At 47.0% G+C, this 24,312-nt stretch overlaps 1 protein-coding gene across 2 annotated transcripts in view; it reads right to left on the bottom strand.

The window, feature by feature from the left end:
- AGAP3 (ArfGAP with GTPase domain, ankyrin repeat and PH domain 3) overlaps nt 1–24,312 on the bottom strand; it is a 597,692-nt gene that overhangs the window by 520,631 nt on the left and 52,749 nt on the right. Inside the window, exon 1 of one of the 2 annotated variants that reach the window (XM_033932746.1) lies at nt 2,018–3,008. The exons of the other annotated variant lie outside the window; for it this stretch is intronic. Coding sequence (XP_033788637.1) covers nt 2,018–2,888 — 871 coding nt within the window. The 5' untranslated portion in view covers nt 2,889–3,008. Of the gene's footprint in view, nt 1–2,017; nt 3,009–24,312 lie in introns of those variants that run through there. 2 annotated transcript variants of the gene reach the window in all.

Below are 24,312 nucleotides of genomic sequence, written 5' to 3'. Positions count from 1 at the left end.
TTTTAGAGAAGGTATCCAGCTCCTGATTTAAATTTACGCATCTTAGGCCGCGGAGGGTCCACAGCCAGGATGACTGAAGAACCTGCCGTGCTGAGCCTCAAAAGTAATGGAGGCCGCCTTGCCGGATTGGCTGAGCGTCTAATCAGCTGCTTCGGTGGAGAGGAAAGCTAAGCCGGTCACTACAGCCCCCCTTCCCCCATGCCATGTGGCGCAAGGACACTCTAAAAGCGCTAAATTTGTGCAAGAAGAGACTCCAAGGACTCCATCCCAGCAGTTTTCCAGGCAAAAAAGCAAAGTTTTGAAGAAGGGAGAAGAAAAAAAGATCACTAAAAATCCAAGTTGGCCACCAGCACCAAATTTGCGCCAAAAACATTATATTTTTCACACTTTCTAAAGTCCCAAAACAGCAATTTTAGAATTTTTCAGGAGGGGGAACATGCAGAAACTCAGAAAATCCTACTTTTTAACTTTTCCCGACGTCTCTCACAAGCTGCTTGTACTCACTGTGACCTGATACACTGGATTCCACCTGCTCACAGCTCTCTCTCAGTAGAATTCACTGCCACAATGCTCTCATAAAGCTGATTTTCGGGCTGCCGGTCACACTCCACTGTGTCTAATGCCTCCATCTCAGTGGACCACCGGATGCGCACCAGGACGTGTGGAGGCGTGAAAATGTAGCCGGCAAGGTGCAGAACACCGATGAGCCCCCTAAGTGTGCCTAAGTCAGCACGCGACCCCTGCTTAACAGAAGGTGAGACTACTTCAAGGATGGCCCTGAGCTCCAAGGAAAACTACGCAGACTGGTTAACAGGTAACCAAAAGCTACAGACCAAAATCTGTGAATTCTCAAGCAGGCAGAGCTCCAAATTTGCTTCAAATGCAAAATTACCTGAAAAGGGGACATTATATCGAATTTAAAACAATAGAATGGGGAGAGCAGAAGACACACAGCTGCAGACATGCTTGCAGATGACTGTAGAGGGCGCTAAACCGATCCGTGAAGTACTACAGAGGCTGAGTGAAAAATCTAGAGTGGATTCCTTCTGCAGAGCATGCGAGTATGGGGGAAATAACCCTATTGTCTCACGTATTGCACTGGAGGAGATGATGGAGAAGGGATATATGATACCAATATTGAAATTGGTTTTTAGAGACAGTAAGGAACAAAGCAACCTTTCCCAAAAACAAAGACACTAGAACCAGAGGATATGAAATGACGTTGCAAGGAGGGAAACTTAAAAGCATGGAGAGGGCAGTTGATGCCTGGAATACTCTTCTGTGGGAAGTGTTGGGGAAGGGGTACAACAGTAACAGAATTCGAAAGGCATTGGATTTCTATATGGCATGAAGATGCAAGAAAAATAGGGAGCATTTCCACTTACATAAGCTTCACACTTTAAGGCATTAAGCAAGAAAAAAAGAGAGCGAGGGAGTAGACTGCGCCAGGCGTAACCGAAGCAGACTATTTGGGCCAAGCTGGTCGTTACTCCATTGTGGAGGAGTCATTTGTCGTCTCCTGGAGACTTTGGATCATTTTGGTTGCTTTCCTCTGCACCAACTCCAGATGTCCTTCATCTGCTAGGTATTTTTATTGAAAAAAAATGATCCCACTATCTAGGCAGGTTCTTTTCTTTGTGTTAATCTATGTAACTATCAAAAACAACAACAGAAAGGTAATTTGGGTTTTGGCAGCGAAGAGAGAAAGAAAAAAACGGCAAGGGATGGGCCAGGCTAATAGCGCCATATCAGTACAGTACTAACTTTCCTTTAAGCCTGCCACCTGCTCCTCAGGCCAACCTGAAGCTAGGAATTGTGTGGGAAGGCGAGGAAAATATGGTCATTGCATGCAAAAGAGACTAGTGCCTGGGAACTGCCGAGAGAACCAAGCAAACAGGTCAAAAGACAGCAAAAAGCTACAAGACAAATAAAGAGGGCAGGGAGAATGGAGCTGTGCAGAACCGAACCCCTCTGAATTCCTCTTCCTCCCCCTCCCCACCATTTACCCAGCACTCACCCCCTGAGCTTGTCATCGCAATCAAGATAGGCTCCGCTGCTCTCCTCCGCCACAAGGGAAGAGATTTTTTGCTCTCCTTGGCCTGAGGAGGATTGGCTGCTTCATACTCCTTCTTTCGGAATGGGCTCGTCAGCAGTTTCCAAATCCCAGCATCTCTGGCACTGTTGCTGCATTTTCCATTTTCCATTTTCACAGGCTTGGCGTTCAGTAGGTCCCTAGAACTAGGAAAGGTATGTAGAGAGCATGCATCACCTTCGCTGCGTGTCCGCGTCCTGCTCTTCCTCACATCTTGCCCCCGCCGAACTCGGAAGCTCAGACTCTTTCTCAGGGAGCTGAAGTTTTTCTTGGCGTTCTCCTGATTTGGCCTGCATTCGGTAGCAGCAACCTTCAAGCCCTCGTTTGTTTTTCCTGTAAACAAGTTCCATCCCCTGAGGAGACTGGAGCCAGTGCTCTTCCCGAGGCCCGCCGAGAGCGATTCTTGAAGTTCGGAATCCAGTTTACTGACATCCAGAAACATCATACTGGCGGGTCTGGGCGGTACACTGAGGGACTGCAGAACGCCCCTTCTACTGAACGTGGGCACTTTGGCAACCTCCGGTAGTTTCCACTCATCATTCACCAAATCACAAGTCCTAGCAGGACGGGGCTTACAAAACCCAGGGGGGCTCCCGAGGCTGTCTGCCGGCAATGACAAAGACTCATTCCATTCTACCTCCATCAAACAGAAACTCCTGGGTCTCCTCTTCTGAAGCTGGGCAGCCTTTAGAGCTGCCTGTACTGCCAGGCCTCTCTGCAAGTCCACATACACAGATTTGTTGAAGGGCCTCCTATCTGTTTCTGCTTCTGTCACATCTGACGATGGCCGCTGCATGTTGCCCACACAGCTGCTTTAATAAGAGTGCTCACCTTTGGCAGGACTGTCCTCAGGCCATGCCTGCATGAACAGAATATCAACTTTCCTTCTGCATTGCTCCTTCTCACACCATGTCAATAATCCGGCCTCCTAACGCCATGCACCTGGAATGTGAAAAAGTGGCAGGGAGGGATCACCGAACCTGCTGCTGCTGCTCTGCCTAGGTTACATCTCCCCTTCAGAGCTTCCTGTCAGCACATGACAGACTCGGCATTCCTGTCCTTCGGTGGCTCCTCCTTCCCCCTCCCAGCCTGCGGCCAAAACACAGATTGCACTGTCAGAGACAGCACAGCACAGACTGGTTTGACATCTCGGGAACTATGAATTACACAAAATTGCGGGCATAAATACTCTTAGAGCACACAGGAGTTATCCTAACAAGGTGAGGCATGCAGTTCTGCATGCGGTTGAGAAGTCTGCACAGCTAGGAAAAGGGAAGTGAAACCCATCAGTCCAGAAAAAATAAAAAAGAGACCAACTTGGGTAGGGGGCCAACAGAAAACCATTATGTAGAATCAAAGAGTCTGATAACCACCGTAATCTCTATTCAATTTACTTCTAAGGCACTGCACAAGCTCAGGAGAAATGCTGCAAAGCTGAGTTGAAAAAAAAGAATGAACCATGAAAACCAAGTAATTCTCGGCATGAAAGGAGCAATAGTTGCTATCGGAGCCAAAGTGTAGGCTTGGTCTATCCTATTTAATGATGGAATTCTTTTATTTTGGTTTATATCGATTGTATTTTTGTGAACCGCTTGGACCAATCGTATAACAAGTTTGAATAAAACATAAGCCAGTAAAGTTACATAATCAGTCCTAACAGATTATCATTAGAACCTGCAAACGTCTCTCTCCGATACTTTACACATTACATATGATGATGCTATGTTGATTAGAGAATGACACGGTGGTTGTTACCCGTGGCTAGCCAGCTAAGAAGCCAACCATGGGAGGTGGGAGGGTTGTGAGAATATCTGCTTGCTGTCCCTGGACAAGCAGGCAGCACATTCTCACTGATGGGTGACCTCCAAGCTAACTAGAATGGGATGGAGGGAGAGTTGGCCTTTAAGAAAAAGCAATGTTACTTACCGTAACAGTTGTTATCCAGGGACAGCAGGCAGCTATTCTCACTAGTGGGTGATGTCATCCGACAGAGCCCCGATACGGACATCTTGCAAGCATGTCTTGCTTGAAGAAACTCAGAAGTTTCGAGATGCCCGCACCGCGCATGCGCCAGTGCCTTCCCGCCCGATGCTCCGGGCGTTTCTCCTCAGTTCAGGTAGCTAGCAGAGAAGCCAACCCAGGGGAGGTGGGTGGGACGTGAGAATAGCTGCCTGCTGTCCCTGGATAACAACTGTTACGGTAAGTAACATTGCTTTATCCCAGGACAAGCAGGCAGGTATTCTCACTAGTGGGTGACCTCCAAGCTAACCTCAATGGGATGGAGGGAGAGTTGGCCTTTAAGAAAAAGCAATGTTACTTACCGTAACAGTTGTTATCCAGGGACAGCAGGCAGCTATTCTCACTAGTGGGTGATGTCATCCGACAGAGCCCCGATACGGACATCTTGCAAGCATGTCTTGCTTGAAGAAACTCAGAAGTTTCGAGATGCCCGCACCGCGCATGCGCCAGTGCCTTCCCGCCCGATGCTCCGGGCGTTTCTCCTCAGTTCAGGTAGCTAGCAGAGAAGCCAACCCAGGGGAGGTGGGTGGGACGTGAGAATAGCTGCCTGCTGTCCCTGGATAACAACTGTTACGGTAAGTAACATTGCTTTATCCCAGGACAAGCAGGCAGGTATTCTCACTAGTGGGTGACCTCCAAGCTAACCTCAATGGGATGGAGGGAGAGTTGGTAACTTAGGAGAACAAATTTTGTAACACAGTTTGGCCAAACTGCCCATCCCGTCTGGAGAAAGTATCCAGACAATAATGAGAGGTGAACGTATGAACCGAAGACCAAGTGGCAGCCCTACAAATCTTCTCAATCGGTGTCGATCTGAGGAAGGCTACAGAGGCTGCCATTGCTCTGACCCTATGTGCTGTGACCTTACAGGGAAGGGGTAATCCAGCCTGGGCATAGCAGAAAGAGATACAAGCCGCCATCCAGTTGGAGATGGTGCGCTTCGATACAGGTCGTCCCAACTTGTTTGGATCAAAGGAGACGAAAAGTTGAGGAGCAGTTCTGTGTGGTTTGGTGCGATCCAAGTAGAAAGCCAAAGCACATTTACAGTCCAGAGTGTGAAGAGCTGATTCTCCAGGATGAGAATGAGGCTTTAGAAAGAACACTGGAAGCACAATGGATTGGTTGAGGTGAAATTCAGAGACCACTTTAGGCAGGAATTTCGGGTGAGTGCATAGGACCACCTTGTCATGATGGAATACTGTGAAAGGTGGGTCCGCCACCAAGGCCTGAAGCTCACTGACCCTGCGAGCAGATGTGAGGGCCACCAGAAAAACCACTTTCCAAGTGAGAAACTTTAGTGGAGCCTTGCTCAGAGGCTCAAAGGGAGGTTTCATAAGCTGAGAAAGGACAACATTTAGATCCCAAACCACTGGAGGCGGTTTGAGAGGAAGATTGACATGAAAAAGTCCTTTCATAAATCTGGAAACCACAGGATGAGAAGAGAGAGGTTTCCCTTGTAGAGGCTGATGGAAAGCCGCAATAGCACTCAGGTGGACTCGTATAGATGTCGACTCGAGACCAGACTGAGACAGATGTAAAAGATAGTCCAAAACAGAGGATAGGGAGGCTCGCTGAGGCTCCTTAGAATTGGAAATACACCATGAAGAAAATCTAGTCCATTTTTGGGAGTAGCATTGACGAGTAGCAGGCTTCCTGGAAGCCTCCAAGACATTCCTCACCGCCTGGGAAAACTGGTGCGGAGTTAAGTTGAGAGGAACCAAGCTGTCAGGTGGAGAGACTGCAGGTTGGGATGAAGCAGAGACCCCTGATGCTGAGTAAGCAGTGAAGGAAACACTGGAAGTAGGTACGGTTCCTTGCTGCTGAGTTGAAGTAGAAGGGAAAACCAAGGTTGCCTGGGCCACCGAGGAGCTATCAGAATCATGGTGGCATGGTTGGACTTCAGCTTGACCAGAGTCTTTTGAATGAGAGGGAATGGCGGAAACGCATACAGAAAGCGATTCCCCCAATCCAGCAGAAAAGCATCTGCCTCGAGGCGATGAGGAGCGTAGATCCTGGAGCAAAACTGAGGCAGCTTGAAATTGTGGGGAGCCGCAAAGAGGTCTATCTGAGGCGTTCCCCACTGAGTAAAGATCTGATGAAGGGGCTTGGAGTGGAGTGTCCATTCGTGAGGCTGGAGAAGACGACTCAGTTTGTCCGCCAAGACATTGTCCCTCCCCTGAATGTAGACAGCTTTGAGGAAGGTGTTGTGGCGAACCGCCCAATCCCAGACTCTGAGAGCTTCCTGGCAGAGGGAGGCCGAACCCGTGCCCCCTTGCTTGTTGACATAATACATGGCGACCTGATTGTCGGTGCGAATGAGGACGGACCACCATGTCGTGAAGCAGATGTTGAAAAGCTTGAAGAGCATTGAAGATGGCTCTGAGCTCCAGAAGATTGATTTGATGGAGTCAGTCCGCACAGGTCCAGAACCCCTGAGTGCGAAGCCCATCCAGATGAGCCCCCCAGGCATAGGCCGAGGAATCGGTTGTGAGAACCTTCTGATGAGGAGGAGTGTGAAACAGCAAACCTCTGGATAGATTCGAAGAGGTCATCCACCAAAGTAGAGACTGCCGAAGAGCAGGAGTGACTTTGATGTGTCGAGTCAACGGGTCTGACACTTGAGTCCATTGAGAAGCTAGGGTCCACTGAGGAATTCTGAGATGGAGCCTGGCAAAGGGTGTCACATGAACTGTAGAGGCCATGTGGCCCAGGAGGACCATCATGTGTCTCGCTGAGATGGAATGGCGAGAAGATACAGACTGGCAGAGACGAAGAAGAGCATCCATGCGCTGAGGAGGAAGGAATGCTCGAAGCTGAATGGTGTCCAGTACCGCCCCGATGAAGGAAAGGGACTGGGTTGGCTGCAGATGAGATTTGGGAAAATTGATCTCGAAGCCTAGGCTCTGCAGGAAGCAGATCGTGGTCAAGGTCGCCGAAATGACCTTTGGAGCTGACGGTGCCTTGATGAGCCAGTCGTCGAGGTATGGAAATAGCTGAAGACCCCTGTTCCGGAGTGCAGCGCCACCACCACCAGACACTTCGTGAAGACTCTGGGAGACGAGGACAGGCCGAATGGAAGCACTCGATATTGCAGATGGAGATGTCCCACCCGAAATCTGAGGAACTTGCGGGAGGCCGGATGAATGGGAATGTGAGTGTAGGCCTCCTTGAGATCCAGAGAGCATAACCAGTCGTTCTGCTCGAGGAGAGGGTAGAGAGAAGCAAGTGTCAGCATGCGAAACCTCTCCTTGACTAGGAATTTGTTGAGGGCCCTGAGGTCCAAAATGGGTCGCAGGTCGCCCGTCTTCTTCGGAACAAGGAAGTACCGGGAGTAAAACCCCTGGTTCAGTTGGTCCGTCGGGACCGGCTCCACAGCACGAAGCCGGAGCAAAGCCTGAGCTTCCTGGAGAAGAAGTGCGATCTGAGTCAAGTTGGAAGGATACTCTCTTGGAGGGTGATCCGGAGGGACCCGATGGAAATGAAGAGAGTATCCTTCCTTGATGATAGTAAGGACCCAGAGGTCGGAGGTAATCGTCGTCCATCGATGGTAAAAGTGATGGAGACGACCTCTAATCGGTGGTAAACTTGAAAATGGCAGAACGACAGAAGTTATGCCCTCTTTGAGACAGTCAAAAGGGCTGAGGGGCCTTAGGGACAGCAGACGATTGTGGCTTCTGTTGTTGCTTTTGAGGGTGCTGCCTCTTAACAGGCTGACGGATGGACGGAGCCTGTTTACGTGGGTAACGCCGCTGGTAGATCAACGTTGGGTGTGATGGATGAGGAGGAGCAGGTTTGGGCTTTGGACGGAGGATGGACTGGAAAGACTTCTCGTGGTCCGAGAGCTTCTTGGTCGCCGCCTCAATGGACTCATTGAAGAGGTCAGTACCAGCGCATGGGACATTGGCAAGCCTGTCCTGAAGATTGGGGTCCATGTCGATGGTTCTGAGCCACGCCAGTCGGCGCATGGCCACCGAACATGCCGTAGCCCGAGCCAAGAGCTCAAAGGCATCGTAGGAGGACTGCATCAACTGCAAGCAAAGCTGGGAAAGTGAAGCCAGAACCTCCTGGTACTCGAACTGTGCTCCAGGGTCCAGATAGGGCATGAACTTCTGGAGGACAGACAGGAAAAATTTGAAATATGTGATGAAGTGGAAGTTGTAATTCAGAACTCTGGAGGTCATCATGGAGTTCTGGTAAATTTTCCTGCCGAACCGGTCCATAGTCTTGCCCTCCCTACCAGGTGGGACGGTGGCGTAGACCTGGGAGGGGTGAGACCGCTTCAGCGAGGACTCCACCAGAAGGGATTGGTGGGAGAGTTGGGAACCGTCGAACCCTTTATGGTGTACTGTGCGGTACCTGGCACAGCGGGGATGGAATAAGGTGTTTCGAGGCACCGCACAAAAGTCTGATCCAGTAGCTTGTGTAGAGGAAGCTTGAGGGATTCAGCAGGTGGTTGAGGGAGATGCATCGTCTCCAGATACTCTTTTGAAAATTTGGAACCTGTGTCCAGTTGAATGTCCAACTCAGCAGCCATCTGCCGAAGGAACGAGGAAAAAGATAACTGGTCGGCCAGAGCTGGGCCTCAAGAAGGACTCGAGGACGTCAAGGCCTCTGGGTCCAATGAGAACGAGGATCGTGGTGGTGAGATAGACCCCATTGAGTCCTCGAGCTCCGGTAGCGGAGGTGGAGAAGTAGCCGGTGGTGTATACTGCAGGAATGGCTGTTTTCGATGAGGCAAGGCATGCCTGGTCGAGTGCCTTGATGAATGTCTCGATCGATGATGCGAGCTGTGTCTGGACGCCGGTCTCGATGGATGAGGCGAGTGTGTCTTCGCCGAGGCCCCCAGATAGTGGATGGGGCTGGAGGCCGTTGATCGAAGCAGGGGTGGATGGCTGGAATCACCCCGAGGCACCCGCAGTGACTCGAGCCCGTTTATCAGGTGGATCGGCTCCAACGGAGGTACTCGCGAAGACTCTATTCCTTGTATCGAGTGGATAGATTCCAATGGAGGCACTCGCAAAGACTCTACTCCTTGCATCGAGTGAGTCGGTTCCAACGGAGGCATGGGCAAAGACTCTGCTCCTTGCGATGCATGCACCGATGCCAGACCAGACACTCGCAGAGACTCTGCTCCCTGTAGAGTGTGTATATCGCTAAGGCACTGGAGGCGGCTCGACCTCGCGGGAGACCTCCGCGTGCCCAGGCTGGATTTGAGAGAGAAGCTTAGGCCATGGTGGTGAAGAGCTCAATGAATTGCTTCTCTAGCAAGGTCTGGAACGAAGCCGGCAAGGATGGATCCACATCTGCAATGGGACCATCTGCACGGGCCTCGCGCTCCTTAGGGGCAGTATGAGAGTGCTTGGACTTAGAAGCCTTGGGCACTTTTAGCACTACCGGTGGGATAGGCTGCTGTGCTACCTGACCTGAAGAGACCGAGGAAGGCATCGCAGCGGGCGCTGGAGTCGGAGCCGGCACGAACGATGCAAGCTTGATGAGACACAGCGCCACAGAGGTGGAAGGGTGGGGAGCAGCGGACGATGTCGAAAGTGAAGGGCCCTTCGATGAAGATTGCTCCGTTGAGGACTCCATGCTGAACAGCGACTCCCACAAGATGCACCGCCGCTTGAAAGCACGTGCGGTGAGTGTGGAGCAAGACCGGTATGATTTCGGGAGGTGTTGATGCCCGAGACACCGAATACAGCGTCGATGAGGGTCCGTTAGCGAAATCGCGCGCTGGCACTTGGTACACTTTTTAAAACCAGTGATAGGCCGGGATATAGGCTGGAAAAGCTCAGCCGCAAGATCGAAGCCGCGGGGCTGCGGCCACGTGGCCTGCCCGGTTGAACGGATGGAATAATTTTTTTTTCTTTTTTTTAAACAATAAAGTACGACGAAAATCAGCGATTAAGATCAAAATCAACCAAAACCGCGGACTTTAGAAGGCACAAGTGAAAAAACTTCATGCAGAGAGTCGAAGACAGACTTCTCGGCTCCACGGAAAAGTAAGAACTGAGGAGACGCGCCCTGGTTTGGGCTGGAAGGCACTCGCGCATGCGCAGTGCGGGCGACTCGAAACTTCGAGTTTCTTCAAGCAAAAATGCTTGTGAGACGTCCGCATTGGGGCTCCGTTGGATCACGTCACCCATTAGTGAGAATACCTGCCTGCTTGTCCTGGGATAAAAATAATATTGCAATAGTCAAATAGGTTTAAGATGGAGGATTGCACCAGTAAGCGGAATGATGATGTGTCGAAGTACTTTCTGATGGTTCTAAATTTCCATAGTGTCGAGAAGCCTTTTCTGATTAGAAGCTCTGAGTGCATATCTAGGGTGAAATAGCGGTCCAGTGTCACTCCTAGGATTTTTATGGTATCGACAATAGGGAAATTCTGTCCATTCAGAGTTATTGTGGTATCTTTGATTTTGTCATTTGGGCTTGCCAGGAAGAATTTGGTTTTTTCGGGATTGAGCTTCAGTTTGAACTCTGTCATCCATGTTTCGATTTGTTTTAGAGTTAGTGCTAGATGAATCTTCGTCTCAGGGGTCAGGCTTGTTAGAGGCGGGATTATGATGATGTTACCGGCGTAGATGTAGAATTTGATTTTTGCAGTAGGTTTGCCAATGGGGCTAGGTAAATGTTGAACAGAGTGGGGGATAGGGGGAACCCTGTGGGACGCCGCATGGGTTTACCCAGCTGGAGGATTGGATATTGTCGCTATAGACTTGTATGTTCGTTTAGTCAAGAAACCTTGGAACCATTTTAGTACTTTGCCTGAGAGACCAATTGTCTCCAAGCAGTCAATTAGGATGGTACCATCGGTGTGCAGAAAAAATTTCAGCAGGAAAGAAAAAACACTAGTACCATGGTTCTATGAACCGGTACCATCGATGTCGCTCCATGCTTCCACGATGAATCTGCCCGTATCGAGGCATTCATCGATATCGAAGCGAAGCCCAAAAGAAAATACGCCGGTAACATCGGTGTCACTCCACGTTTCCAAGATGAGTATGCCCGTATCGAGGCACTTATCGATATCGAAGCGGAGCCAGAAAGAAAAAACACCAGTACCCTTGGCCTATGAACCAGTACCATCGGTGCCAGAGATGGGGCTGATCGAGGTCGACAAGACTTGACTCACTGCTACAATGACCAAGGTCGGCAGGGTTAGACTCACTGCTATAATGACCTGAAGCCCAAAAAAGAAAGTTGCGAGCCAACTAACCTAGAGAAGATTGGGCCCCTCAATGTCGGTGCGGGCTGGAAGAGCAGTGCCGGAAGTATGCTGAGCACCGGATTACTGACACCGGCTGGTACTGGATTCCTGACGGCGCCAACAGAAAACTACTTCTGAAGAATCCATATGAAAATGCGCTGGCGAGAAGAGCAGGGGAAGAAGGAAATGGCAAGGCCGAGGACCCGACATTGCAAGAACCACAGAAGGATGTCTGTGAAGACAATTTTCCCAGCAAAGCAACCGCACTGATGGAAAAGGAGTAGGAAAAGCCTGTATGAAAAAACAGCCATAAGGTGGGGAGAAAACAGTAGGCAAACCCATAAGGCACAACCAAGTCTAACCGACGACGTAAAAGAAAAAAAATTAAAGAAACTAAAAATGTTTAGTTTTTTTAAAAAAGCTAAAAATGAAAGGAAAGAAAAAACTGACTAAAAAGTCAGAAAATCGCAAGAGCGGGAACGCAGTGAAAAGAAAATTTTTCAACAGCCGTTGAAACGCGACTGCTTAGCTCCGCAGAAACTAAGAAACTGAAGGACCGCATGCCCTCATCGGGCGAGAAGGCACTCGCCCATGCACGGTTCAGGCTATCACAAACTTTTTGAATTCTTAAAGTGGCAATGCACTTTTAAAGTTGTCCGTACCGGGGCTCCGTCGGTGATGTCAACCATCAGCTAGAATATGCTGCCTGCTTGTCATGGGATAATTACTATTATTTTCTCAGTCTAGTTCCTCTGTGTTCATCCCACGCTTTTTTGAACTCCATCACCAGAGATGCCAGAGTCGAATGAGATACCCGGCTGCTGTAACAAGCAATGGCCTTAAGAGAATTATAGGCCAACCCCTTGGCTATGCCATCCTGCAAAAAAGGAAAGAATATTAGACAGAGAAGCCTGGAAGGGCGAAAGACCCTGAGCAGTACACCAAGAATCAAAAACCCGCCACTCTAGCATACGAGGCAGAGGTAGATCTCGTTTTGGCCTGAAGAAGAGTGGAAATAACCTGCTCTGAATATCCCCTACGTCTCAGCCGCGACCTTTCAAGAGCCAGGCCGTAAGACAAAAGTGGGATGGATTTCCCATGCAAATTGGATCCTGAATTAGTAAGTCCGGAGTCACTGGAAATGTCAATCGATCGCCCGTCGACAGACGCATCATGTCCGCGTACCATGGACAACGTGGCCAATCTGGAGCTACCAGGATCACCATGCTTGGAAAGCGAGTTATGCAATGTAACACCCAACCTATCATTAGCCAAGGGGGAAACACATAAAGCAGACAACGCGTCTACCCCTTCGGACGCCTGCTCCCTGCGTCTGCTGAAGAACCGAGAGAGCTTGGCATTTCGAGATGAGACCATGAGATCCTTCTCCGGAATACCCCCACCTCTGAACTAGCAGGAATGCCTGAGGGGAGAGTTCCCATTCCCCGGGATCTAGAAGATTTCTGCTGAGGAAGTCTGCCTGAACATTTGCCTGTCCTGCAATGTGCACCACTAAGAGAAGAGGAAGATAAACCTCTGCCTATCAAAGCAGAACCATTGCCTCGCAGGCTAATTGAGGACTTCATGTACCTTCTTGCCGGTTGATATAAGCCACCGCCGTGACACTATCCGAAAAGACCCTCGTCGGACGGTTCTGAATCAAGGGCTGAAACGCTTGAAGTGCAAGCCTGATCGCTCTCAACTCTAGCATGCTTATTGACCACTAAGCTTCCTCCTGAGACCAGACTCCCTGCGCTGACGATTGAAGGCACTGAGCTCCCCAACCCAGCAGACTGGCATCTGTCGTGACCACGATCCAGTCCGGTGTCGCCAGTGGCAGTCCCATGAACAGATTGAGTTCGCTGAGCCAAGGCATGCTGAGCGATACTTGAGAAGTCCACCGAAGACGACGATTGTAGTCCTGAGACACCGGGGACCACCTCGAGAGAAGTGACTGCTTGCTTGGCCTCATGTGTAAGCGCCTCCAGAGCCGCTACCATGGATCCCAGAACCTGCACATAATCCCAAACTCTCGGTCTGGGCGACTGGAGAAGCAGGCGAACTTGAGACTACAACTTCTATCCCCGGTTTCTGGGTAGAAACACCTTCCCCAGACTTGTGTCGAACTGCACTCCCAGATGCTCCAACGTTTGGGATGGGGTAAGAGAGCTCTTCGGAAAGTTGATAACCCACCCCAAAGATTGAAGAAGAGAGATCACCCTTTGGGTCATTGTCAAACTCTCTTGTCTTGAAGATGCACGGATCATCAAGTTCGCAGACAACACAAAGCTATGCCGGGCAATCAGATCGCAAAGGATAGCGAGGAACTCCAGAGAGATTTGTGTCAGTTAGAGAAATGGGCGGAGAAATGGCAGATGAAGTTTAATGTGGAGAAATGCAAAGTGATGCATTTAGGCAGTAAGAATAAGGAACACGAGTATAGAATGTCAAGTGCAACTCTGGGTAAGAGCGAACAAGAAAAGAACCTGGGTGTACTGATAGATAGGACCCTGAAACCATCAGCACAATGTGTGGCGGCGGCAAAGAAAGCAAATAGAACAATCTCGGAGAGAGTGAGACCAGAAGGCTTTGAGCATGCGCAAATGCTCAAAGCCAGTACAGCCCAGCCCAGACCAGAAGAAAGAGGATCTCCGATGCACCGCCCAGTCCAGGCCACGCCGAGGGAGGATCTTCGGGCACTGGTGCCAAGTCGGGTAAAGGAAGTGTCATTGACTGCTCGGGGGGGGGGGGTAGGATTGCAGTGGAGGGGGGGCATCGCGAGCGGGGAGGGATGCCGGATCGCTGGGGGGGATGCCGGATTGCGGGGGGGGGGTCGCTCGTACAGCGAGGCAAGCTCGGTTTACGAGGCACCAAGTTTGCGAATGTTTTGCTCGTCTTGCAAAACACTCACAAACTGGTGCACTCGTAAACCGAGGTACCACTGTACATCATTTCTGGCCCATCCTTTTCTCAGCACTGAATTAGGTTCTTGATCATTTACCATATACTCTATAAAAATTGTCTAGAATGTTATTAGAAACAATGGGTTTTCTGAAGTCTAGTGCAGGCTACTAATGGAGGCATTTCTCTCCTGCAGCCCTCCTCCCCATGATGACTATTTCTGTCCTCCAAGGCCGTAAGCATATGCAGATTCTCAAAGTCCTGCACCACAACCTCGAGATGAACCTCGAGATCTAGTTGTTGTGGGTAGAGAAGAGTAATGCCAAAGGGGATGAATTATTGAGGGAACCTTGATTTGGTTTTAAAATCAAAATTTCTGGGAGTTTTGTATCCTGAAGCAAGAGTGGTCAGTTATTAGAAAGAATATGATATATAAGATCTGCAGTACAGCATCTGATACTGAGAGGGACAGATAGTCAGGAAGTAAAATTCCATTAATTTCCATTTATACTGTTCACAATTCTGCTTTGGTCACCAAAAAGCAGACTAGACAGCCTTTCTTCTCTTCTTTGCAGTCATCCTCATACCTCTCTAATTCAAATGTATTTATAACCCGCTATACCTTGACAGTTCAGAACAGTTTACAGCAAGATCTACCAGACGCAGATGAATTACATATTAGATTACATTAATTGCATGGCTGAAGTTCTTAAACAGATTTGTCAAAACAAATACATTCTGAATTATGTTATTTGTATGGCTGAGATTTCTTAAGTGAATTTATCATATAGATTTCCTATACATTTGGTATGATAGTGAGTTCACAAATAGACGACTTTAGGTATTGCTCCATGTGTAACCTTGCTAAACAGCAAAGGCATATTATAGAAGTTCCCTAAGTAATCGAGGAACACAAATGAAGCCAGCTGATCAGTACTGTGGCATATTTGCATATTTTGTGCCCAGCAAGCCTACACAAATAAGGTATTTCCAGAGGTAAATTACTGCAGCCATGAGTGCTGCAGAAGTGAGACAAAAGGAAAAAGCGATTTGAAAACGATGTAAATAAAAGCGAGGCTGGAAGATGACGGAGAGGTGCTCGCAGAGGTGTTGATGGTTGAACTCCGCTCAGCACAGAAAATTATACAGGAGCTTTGAGAACATAAAAGGTCCCTACAAAGTTCATCTTTACACCCAATCCTGCACTTCTGCTTCAACAGAACATGAAACCCCACATTGAAGCCACCACCATCATATGTGTTCATCTCTTCAGGATCATAGAAGACAAACATTAGCACAATTTCTGCATTCTTTTGTACTCAATTGGGGGGGGGGGATCCCCACCATCTAGGAATACTTTGCTTTTATTTTAGCTACTGTTTTTTGTGGCAATAAGCATATTTTCCTTAATACAGTTCTAGAGAATCTGTGACATGTCAATAGAAACCTTAATTTTTTGTTTTTTTAAATATTTCCCAGAAATGTTTCACCGTTGATTACAACAAAATCCAAAACAGGAGAAAACCAATGGAAAACAATGACAATTTTTCTAATTTCATCTGCTCAAGAGAAGTCAGAACAGTAAAAAATTGGCAAGTGAGGGGAGGGGGGGGAGAAGATTACTTTACAAACATCCAGAAATATTATTTCACAATCATTTGTTATTGTCAAACCAGGAACCGTTTTGTTCTATTTGTTGCTGTTGCATTTTTAGACTTTGTATTGTATTGATCTTATGTTACGTTGTTCCTGGGGAATGTGTGGCACAGTGGTTAGAGCTATAGCCTCAGCACCCTGAGATTGTGGGTTCAAATCCCACACTGCTCCTTATGACCTTGGGTAGAGTGTGAGCCTACCAGGACAGATAGGGAAAATGCTTGAATAGCTGAATGTAAACCACTTAGGCCAGGGGTGTCAAAGTCGGTCCTCAAGGGCCGCTATCCAGTCGGGTTTTCAGGATTTCCCCAATGAATATGCATGAGATCTATTTGCATCCACTGCTTTCATTGTATGCTAATAGATCTCATGCATATTCATTGGGGAAATTCTGAAAACCTGACTGGATTGCGGCCCTCCAGGAGGGACTTTGACACCTGTGACTTAAGCAATAAGTGGTATATAAATACTAAAAATAAAAAAATTGGCTAGAAAATCTAGACCCTCTTCCAAAATATTTGTGTTGCATTTGCACAGTCTACATAAAGATTTCAGGAGTAAATATAAGCTGGAATACTCCCCTTGACTCCCCCTAACACACCCCAGTTACCACAACTCTAACTATATTGAACTCTGGTGTTATCAGTTTCAAAAGCACAGGATATGTTCCGCATCTGCTGGTCAGTGAATTTCAAACCAGACACATAACCACGAGCACCAAGGAGCAGGCACTGAAAACAAACCAAACACAGCAGGCAAAGTGACAGTTTAAGGTAAAGGGAACCACAGCAATACAGCAAATTAAGGACAGAGGTGGAGCTGCAGGACAGCGGCAGGTGGGATGAGGAACATGCAAGGTTAAACGTTCTCGTTCGGAGCTTCATCAGATGACATCACACATGAAGGATGATGTCACTGTTCTGCTCATCTCAGACTGTCAATTAGGGCTGCCAAGGGAGTGCCCTGCCATGTACTTCCTTTTGAGAGGGGAACATCATAAAGGCTTTGGAAATGGCCTTGTAATATTCCTGTTGCACCACCTTCAGGTCATTCATGGTTCAAGACAAAGAGGCTTCAATGACAATATCTTCTCCAGTCTTCAAAAGAGGAATCCCTCAGTCATTACAGCCTTCAGTATTGTGTGATTTTAAGTTAAGCATTGTATAATTATGTTAAATTGTTTATGTTATATTCTTTTATTGTAATCCATTTCAATACTTTTTGTGCCATTTGATCACGGCATCCACAAAATATATATTAATCTCTCTCCTATATTGTATTAATGATTTCAAAAGAACTTTATCAATACAAAAACAATTGACTTTTCACATATGCTCAGAGACATGGAGCTCTATGGTTGACAAGCTCCGTCGCTCCTTCATTAGAACGTAAGAATAGCCTTATTGGGTCACACCAATGGTCCATCAAACCTGTTCTCACGGTGGCCTATCCAGGTCACTAATACCTGGCCAAAACCCAAATAGTAGCAACATTCCATGCTACTGATCCAGTGGTTTCTCCCATGTCTGTCTCAATAACAGACTATATACTTTTCCTCCAGGAACTTGCCCAAACCTTTCTTAAAACCAGCTACGCTATTCGCTCTTACCACAACCTCTGGCAAAGCGTTCCAGAGCTTAACTAGTCTGAGTGAAAAAAATTTCCTCCTATTGGTTTTAAAAGTATTTCCCTGTAACTCCATTGAGTGTCCCCTAGTCTTTGTAATGTTTGACGGAGCGAAAAATCAATCCACTGATACCCATTCTACTCCACTTAGGATTTTGTAGACTTCAATCATATCTCCCCTCAGCAATCTCTTTTCCAAACTGAAGAGCCCTAACCGTTTTAGTATTTCTTGGAACTCGTCGCCCTGATATTTTTTCTGTAATAGCCCCACAATTATGGAACAGCTTGCCCCAGTATCTTAGAGAAGAAAATGATCTGAAACAGTTTAAAAGCAGTTTAAAGAGTTTCCTTTTTAAAGATGCGTTTAATTTATAAGCTTAATTAAGGATTATTATCAAATTTTTCCTTTTTTATCTTTTTATTTCCCCGTTATCTCCCCTACCTGTTGTTTTTACCATTTATGTTTTCTTTTATATATACAATTGTAGTTCCACCCTTTCTTTCCCCGTGTATCTGTTAGTTTGTATGACTTTATTTATTATTTTGTATGATAATGTGTCAAACTTATGTATCCTTTTATAATTAATCTGATGTACCTAATTTTTTATCTGTAAATCGCTTAGCAAATTAAATTAAGCGATTCAATAAGTCAAAAATAAACTTGAAACTTCCATCTCCTTTACCATCTTGGTCGCTCTTCTTTGAATTTTTTCTAGTGCCACTATATCTTTCTTGAGATAAGGAGACCAGAACTGAACGCAATACTCCAGATGAGGTCGCACCATGGAGCGATACAGGGGCATTATAACATTCTTAGTCTTGTTAACCATCCCTTTTTAAATAATTCCTAGCATACTGTTTGCTTTCTTGGCCGCCGCAGCACATTGGGCGGAAGATTTCATTATATTGTCTACGATGACACCCAGATCCTTTTCTTGGGCGCTAATCTTGGGTTTTGGCCAGGGACTAGTAACCTGGATTGGCCACTATGAGAACGGACTACTGGGCTTGATGGATGTAGGGACCATTGGTCTGACCCAGTAAGGCTATTCTTCTGTTCTTATTGTTGAAAAATCCAGCTTCTCACACATTGGCGTGTCCTGCTTCCAACTGACCAAAGCAGGACACGCCAATGTGAGATGCTGGATTTTTCAACAATTTTCCTTTCAAATTCTATGGCATGTATGACAGATATTGAACACCGGAGATGGAAGTAGAGTATTGATCATGGCTTGGCTACCTTACTTATTTCCAGCTTTCAAGCTGGTTAGTCATTCACTTCTAATTTCTCGCTTAGCCGTTGGTTTTCTTCTCTTCTTTCCAACACATTTTCAAACTATCCTCTTTCCTGCAGTGTCCAACAAGGTTGAGTGATGTCTCCTCATCTCCAACATTTTCTCAAGTCCTCTGGCACTATTGATCTAGGAATCACAAGTCAGATGCTATATTTATGCTGATGATATCCTTTTGATTTCCACACCAACCTCCATTCCATTAAGGAATGTTTAGATAAGATAACCAATCCTCTCCCAATCTTTCCCCAGTGCCTTTCCTTTACTATACTCCAAACCATGAGATATTTAGGAGTTCTGCTGGACACTCCCAAATTGCATCGCTTACCAGATCCTTTTTCTATTCAGTTTCATTTATTCACGGTTTTTAGCATGCTGTCTCTTCCCCCCCAAATTGCATCAGCTTGCATAGAGAAATCGCTGATTCGAAGCGTTTACAGAGAAACTCGCTGATTCCCAGCACTTTCTTCACCGTATTTTGCCTCTCCTTCAGGAACAGGTCAGGTCTCCCGCCATGTTATTCGCAGTTTCACCATGTTCACGATGGTTTTGAATAGAAAACAGCGAATAACAAATGAAAAAGTTATTTGCAGTTTTTCTGTATTTGCGGTTCTGTTAATCCCCTATCACAGCGAATACGGAAGAAGTGTAAATGTCACTTTGTGAAATATTTATTGTATTTATTAGGATGTATTTACTGCCTTTTGAAGGAAAATTACCCGAGCAGTGTACAATGAGAAGAAGCTGGACATAGGCATGGGAGAATGGCACAGAAAACTAAATAAATAAAATTAAATAAATTTCAGCAGTAAACATATTAAAATAAGACTATTCATTATGATATAGTAATGCTACATTATAACATCTTAAAAGACAGCATAGGGTATAAGTGGAGGTGGAACATAAGGTGTGCTAATCGAATTAGCGTGCGCTAAATGCTAACGCGTCCATAGACTCACATGCACACGTTAGCATTTATCGCGCGTGCTAAATCGATTAGCGTACCTTAGTATAAGAGGGCCATAGAGTGACAGGCGTTAGATAGAAATAAGGTAAAGGGAAAAACTGCACGTGGCGTCAGAACTGGCACCTAAACGTGAACAAGCAAATCCTGCTGCACGAGTAGCCTGGTGTTAGTCCTTGCGTGCGTGGCTGGCCAGTTAGTTGCTTCCTCCGTTAAAAGTTTTACAGGACTTTTATTTCTGAAGAGAGTGCATTCTTCGGTGTCAGGTCAAAAGCGCGCCGGGACTAAGGCACGCCCAGACAATTGAGCGCAGCACGGAGGCTCGCGCCGCTCTAAATCAGTTTCTTCTAAACTTATATGCTGGTTTACTTTATAGTTCTTAAAAGAATTCCTAACAATCTAATATAATAAAATGGTAGGACGCGCATGCGCACTAAAAAAAACGTGTTCCCTGATCCGTCGGGTTTTTTTTAGTGCGCATGCGCAGGTTTACGTCACCAAACTCGGCAACTTGGACAACAATCACGCTTATGTTCAAGCCGCCGCCACGAATCCTCTCTCGAACCGCACCAGGATCGAGAGAGGAGCTGCGGCGGGGGCTTGAGCATAAGCGCCATTGTTGTCCCCCTACCTAGCTGCGAGGCTGCGGCGGCCTTCCTCACGGTTTCACGGTGCTTGGTCCGCCAAACAATTCCTGCCGTTGACCAAATTTGCCCCACCGTTCCTTCCCTTCCTCCATCAGGTACAGTTCAGCTCCGCCTATGTTAAAAGCAGCTGCTTTGAAATTGGAGCCCTGCCGCCACCGTAACACGTTCCCTCTGCCGCGGTCCCATATGTCAGAGAAGGGGCGGGACCAAGGCAGAGGGGAAAGTGCTACGGCAGTGGCAGGGCTCCGATTTCGACGCGGCTGCTTTTAACATTGGTGGAGCTGCACAGCACCTGATGGAGGGAGGGAAGGAAAGGTGGTTGTGCGCTGTTGAGCCCCTCTGCACGGGCCCAAACCAAAAAAGGAGCCAGGACTCATCCCAACCCGGCGCCGCCAGACCCGACAAAACGGCCCTACACTCACAGACCCGCGAGCAGGGTTGCCATGGAAACCTAACCGGAATTACATGCAGTCGCGCAAGGGTCAGTGAGAGGGGATCAGGAGCTAAAGAGAGATTGAAAAAAACAAACAAACAACAGTGCACAAGTAGAGAGAGACACACAGACAGTCACAGAAGGACAGGGGGCTAAAGACACAGATTGAAAAAATAACAAAACACAGAGGACAAGGAGAGAGAGTGACACAGACACTCACAGAAGGACAGGGTGCTAAAGAGACAGATTGAAAAAAATAACAAAACACAGAGGACAAGGAGAGAGAGACACAGGAAAAAAAATGACAAACAGACATACAGCAGCCAAGGAGACAGACATACTTACATACAGCTTCCAAGTAGACAGACAGAGAGACAGCAAAAAAATACAAACAGCCAAGGAGACAAACAGAAAAAAATAAAAATTACAATGCCCAAGGATAAATTCAGGAAAAAAAACCTTCCAGACATACAGTGGCCAAGGAGTTAGACTGAAAAAAAGGCATACAGACATACAGCAGCCAATGAGACAGACAGACTGACAGCGACCAAGCAGACAATCAGCAAAAAAACACAAACAAACACACAAAGCAAAAAATTAGAAACATACAGCGGCCAAGGAGACAGGCATGCAACAAATAGGAAAAATAAAAAAACTTTTAATAAATCAACCATACATGAAGAAGGAATAAAAAAAAAAAAAAAAAAGGGAAAAGACATCTACAGGGAAACATAGGATCAAGAGCATACAGAGAAAACAGAAGTTTGCAGGAATCAGGAACATATAGAGAAAGGAGAGCAGAGACCCCTGCAAGAAGAGAAAAATAGCAAAGAGACTGGGGATGAGAAAGAGAGCAGAGATGCTTGCAGGGAGAAAAAGCTAAGCAGTAATGTTACAGCTTGAGAGTGCAGACTGAGGAAGAAAGCAGAGACAGCGCTACACAGGGAAATGGAGGGAGGAAAGAGACAGAAAGAAAAATACAGACAGACATAAATTCTAGCACCCGTTAATGTAACGGGCTTAACGACTAGTATAGAATATTGTAATTAGCCTTCTTATACATGCCAATAGGTTTGACCACGTGACTCCATAAACTGCTGACTGGCCTTTAAAACCTTAAATACTGGATTTCCTTCCTACCTGGCGTCCTTTTTAGTCCCTACAGACCCTCTCATTCCTTCCATTCAGCAACCGCTCACCAACTAACCAAGTTCTTTTCCACCAGACATTCTACCTTCTTTGCACTTGTCCCTTTGTTATGGAACTTACTCCTCAAGATACACTTACGTAAGAACATAAGAATTGCCACTCCTGGGTCAGACCAGTGGTCCATCGTGCCCAGCAGTCCATTCACGCGGTAGCCCTCTGGTAAAAGACCAGCACCCTAACTGAGACTAGCCCTACCAGCGCACGTTCTTTTTCAGCAGAACTTGTCTAACTTTGTCTTGAATCCTTGGAGGGTGTTTTCCTCTATAACAGCCTCTGGAAGAGCATTCCAGCTTTCTACCACTCTCTGGGTGAAGAAGAACTTCCTTACTTTCGTACGGAATCTATCCCCTTTCAATTTTATAAAGTGCCCTCTTGTTCTCCCTACCTTGGAGAGGGAGAACAACCTGTCCTTACCTACTAAGTCTATCCCCTTCAGTACCTTGAATGTTTCGATCATGTCCTCTCTCAATCTCCTCTGTTCGAGGGAGAAGAGTCCCAGTTTCTCTAATCTTTCGCTATACGGCAGCTCCTCCAGCCCCTTAACCATCTTAGTCGCTCTTCTCTGGACCCTTTCGAATAGTACCGTGTCCTTCTTCATGTACGGCGACCAGTGCTGGACGCAGTACTCCAGGTGAGTGCGTACCATGGCCCAGTACAGCGGCATGATAACCTTCTCTGATCTGTTCGTGATCCCCTTCTTTATCATTCCTAGCATTCTGTTTGCCCTTTTTGTTGTCACCGCCGCATATTTTTTTGACGGCTTCATCGACTTGTCGATCAGAACTCCCAAGTCCCTTTCATGGGAGGTCTCTCCAAGTACCGCCCCAGACATCCTGTATTCGTGCATGAGATTTTTGTTACCGACATGCATCACTTTACACTTATCCACGTTGAACCTCATCTGCCATGTCGATGCCCATTCCTCGAGCCAGATTATGTCATGTTGCAGATCTTCGCAATCCCCCTGCGTCTTTACTACTCTGAATAACTTCGTATTGTCTGCAAATTTAATCACCTCGCTTGTTGTACCTATGTCCAGATTGTTTATAAAGATGTTAAAGAGCATGGGTCCAAGCACTGAGCCCTGCGGCACCCCACTGGTGACGCTCTTCCAATCCGAGTATTGTCCATTTACCCCCACTCTCTGTTTCCTATGCTCCAGCCAGTTTTTAATCCACGGGAGTATTTCACCCTCAATTCCATGGCTTGCAATTTTCCAAAGTAGTCGTTCATGCGGAACCTTGTCGAGCGCCTTCTGAAAATCCAGATATACAATGTCGACCGGATCGCCCTTGTCTATCTGTCTGTTTACTCCCTCAAAGAAGTGCAGCAAGTTCGTCAAACACGATCTGCCTTTGCTAAAACCGTGCTGACTGGTCCTCATCAGCTCGTGTCCGTCAAGGTGATCAATAATGCAGTCCTTTATCAGTGCCTCTACCATCTTTCCCAGAACCGAGGTCAGACTCACCGGTCTCTAGTTGCCCGGATCTCCCCTCGTACCTTTCTTGAAGATCAGTGTAACATTCGCCACCTTCCAGTCTTCCGGAATCTTTCCCGATTTGATCAACAGATTGGCTATTAGTTGAAGTAGTTCAGCTATGGGCCCTTTCAGTTCCTTGATGACCCTTGGATAGATGCCATCTGGTCCCGGGGATTTATCGTTCTTAAGCCTATCCATCTGCCTACACACCTCCTCTAGACTGACCGTCAATAGAGTCAGCTTTCCGTCTTCGTTTTCAGCATATAGCCTGATGGGTTTCGATATGCTGTGTAAATCTTCTTCGGTAAATAAAGATGCAAAAAATGTGTTCAGTTAGTCAGCGATTGCTTTGTCCTCTTTTAGTGCTCCCTTTATTCCATGGTCATCCAACGGTCCCATCGCTTCCTTCGCGGGTCGTTTCCCCTTAATATATCAAAAGAACGGCTTGAAGTTCTTCGCCTCCTTGGCTATTTTTTCCTTGTAGTCTCTTTTGGCCCCTTTTACCGCCTTATGGCACCTGCATTGATGTTGTTTGTACTTGTTCCAGTTTTCATCCGTTTTTGACCTTTTCGATTCTTTAAATGAAGTTTCCTAGTCTCTGATCGCTTCCTTCACCTCTACAGTGAGCCACGCCGGTTCTTTGTTCTTTTTCCTCTTGGATCCCTTGTTGATACACGGTATACATAGATTTTGCGCCTCAGTGACTGTGTCCTTAAAAAGGGACCAAGCTTGCTCTAGTGTTTTTATAGTGCTTATCCTCTTCTTAAGGAGACATGATAG

The sequence above is a fragment of the Geotrypetes seraphini genome, chromosome 2 (genome assembly GCF_902459505.1).
Source record: "Geotrypetes seraphini chromosome 2, aGeoSer1.1, whole genome shotgun sequence".
Classification (NCBI taxonomy): domain Eukaryota; kingdom Metazoa; phylum Chordata; class Amphibia; order Gymnophiona; family Dermophiidae; genus Geotrypetes; species Geotrypetes seraphini.
Note: the sequence above shows the minus strand (reverse complement) of the source record. Positions and strands in the feature narration are given on the sequence as shown.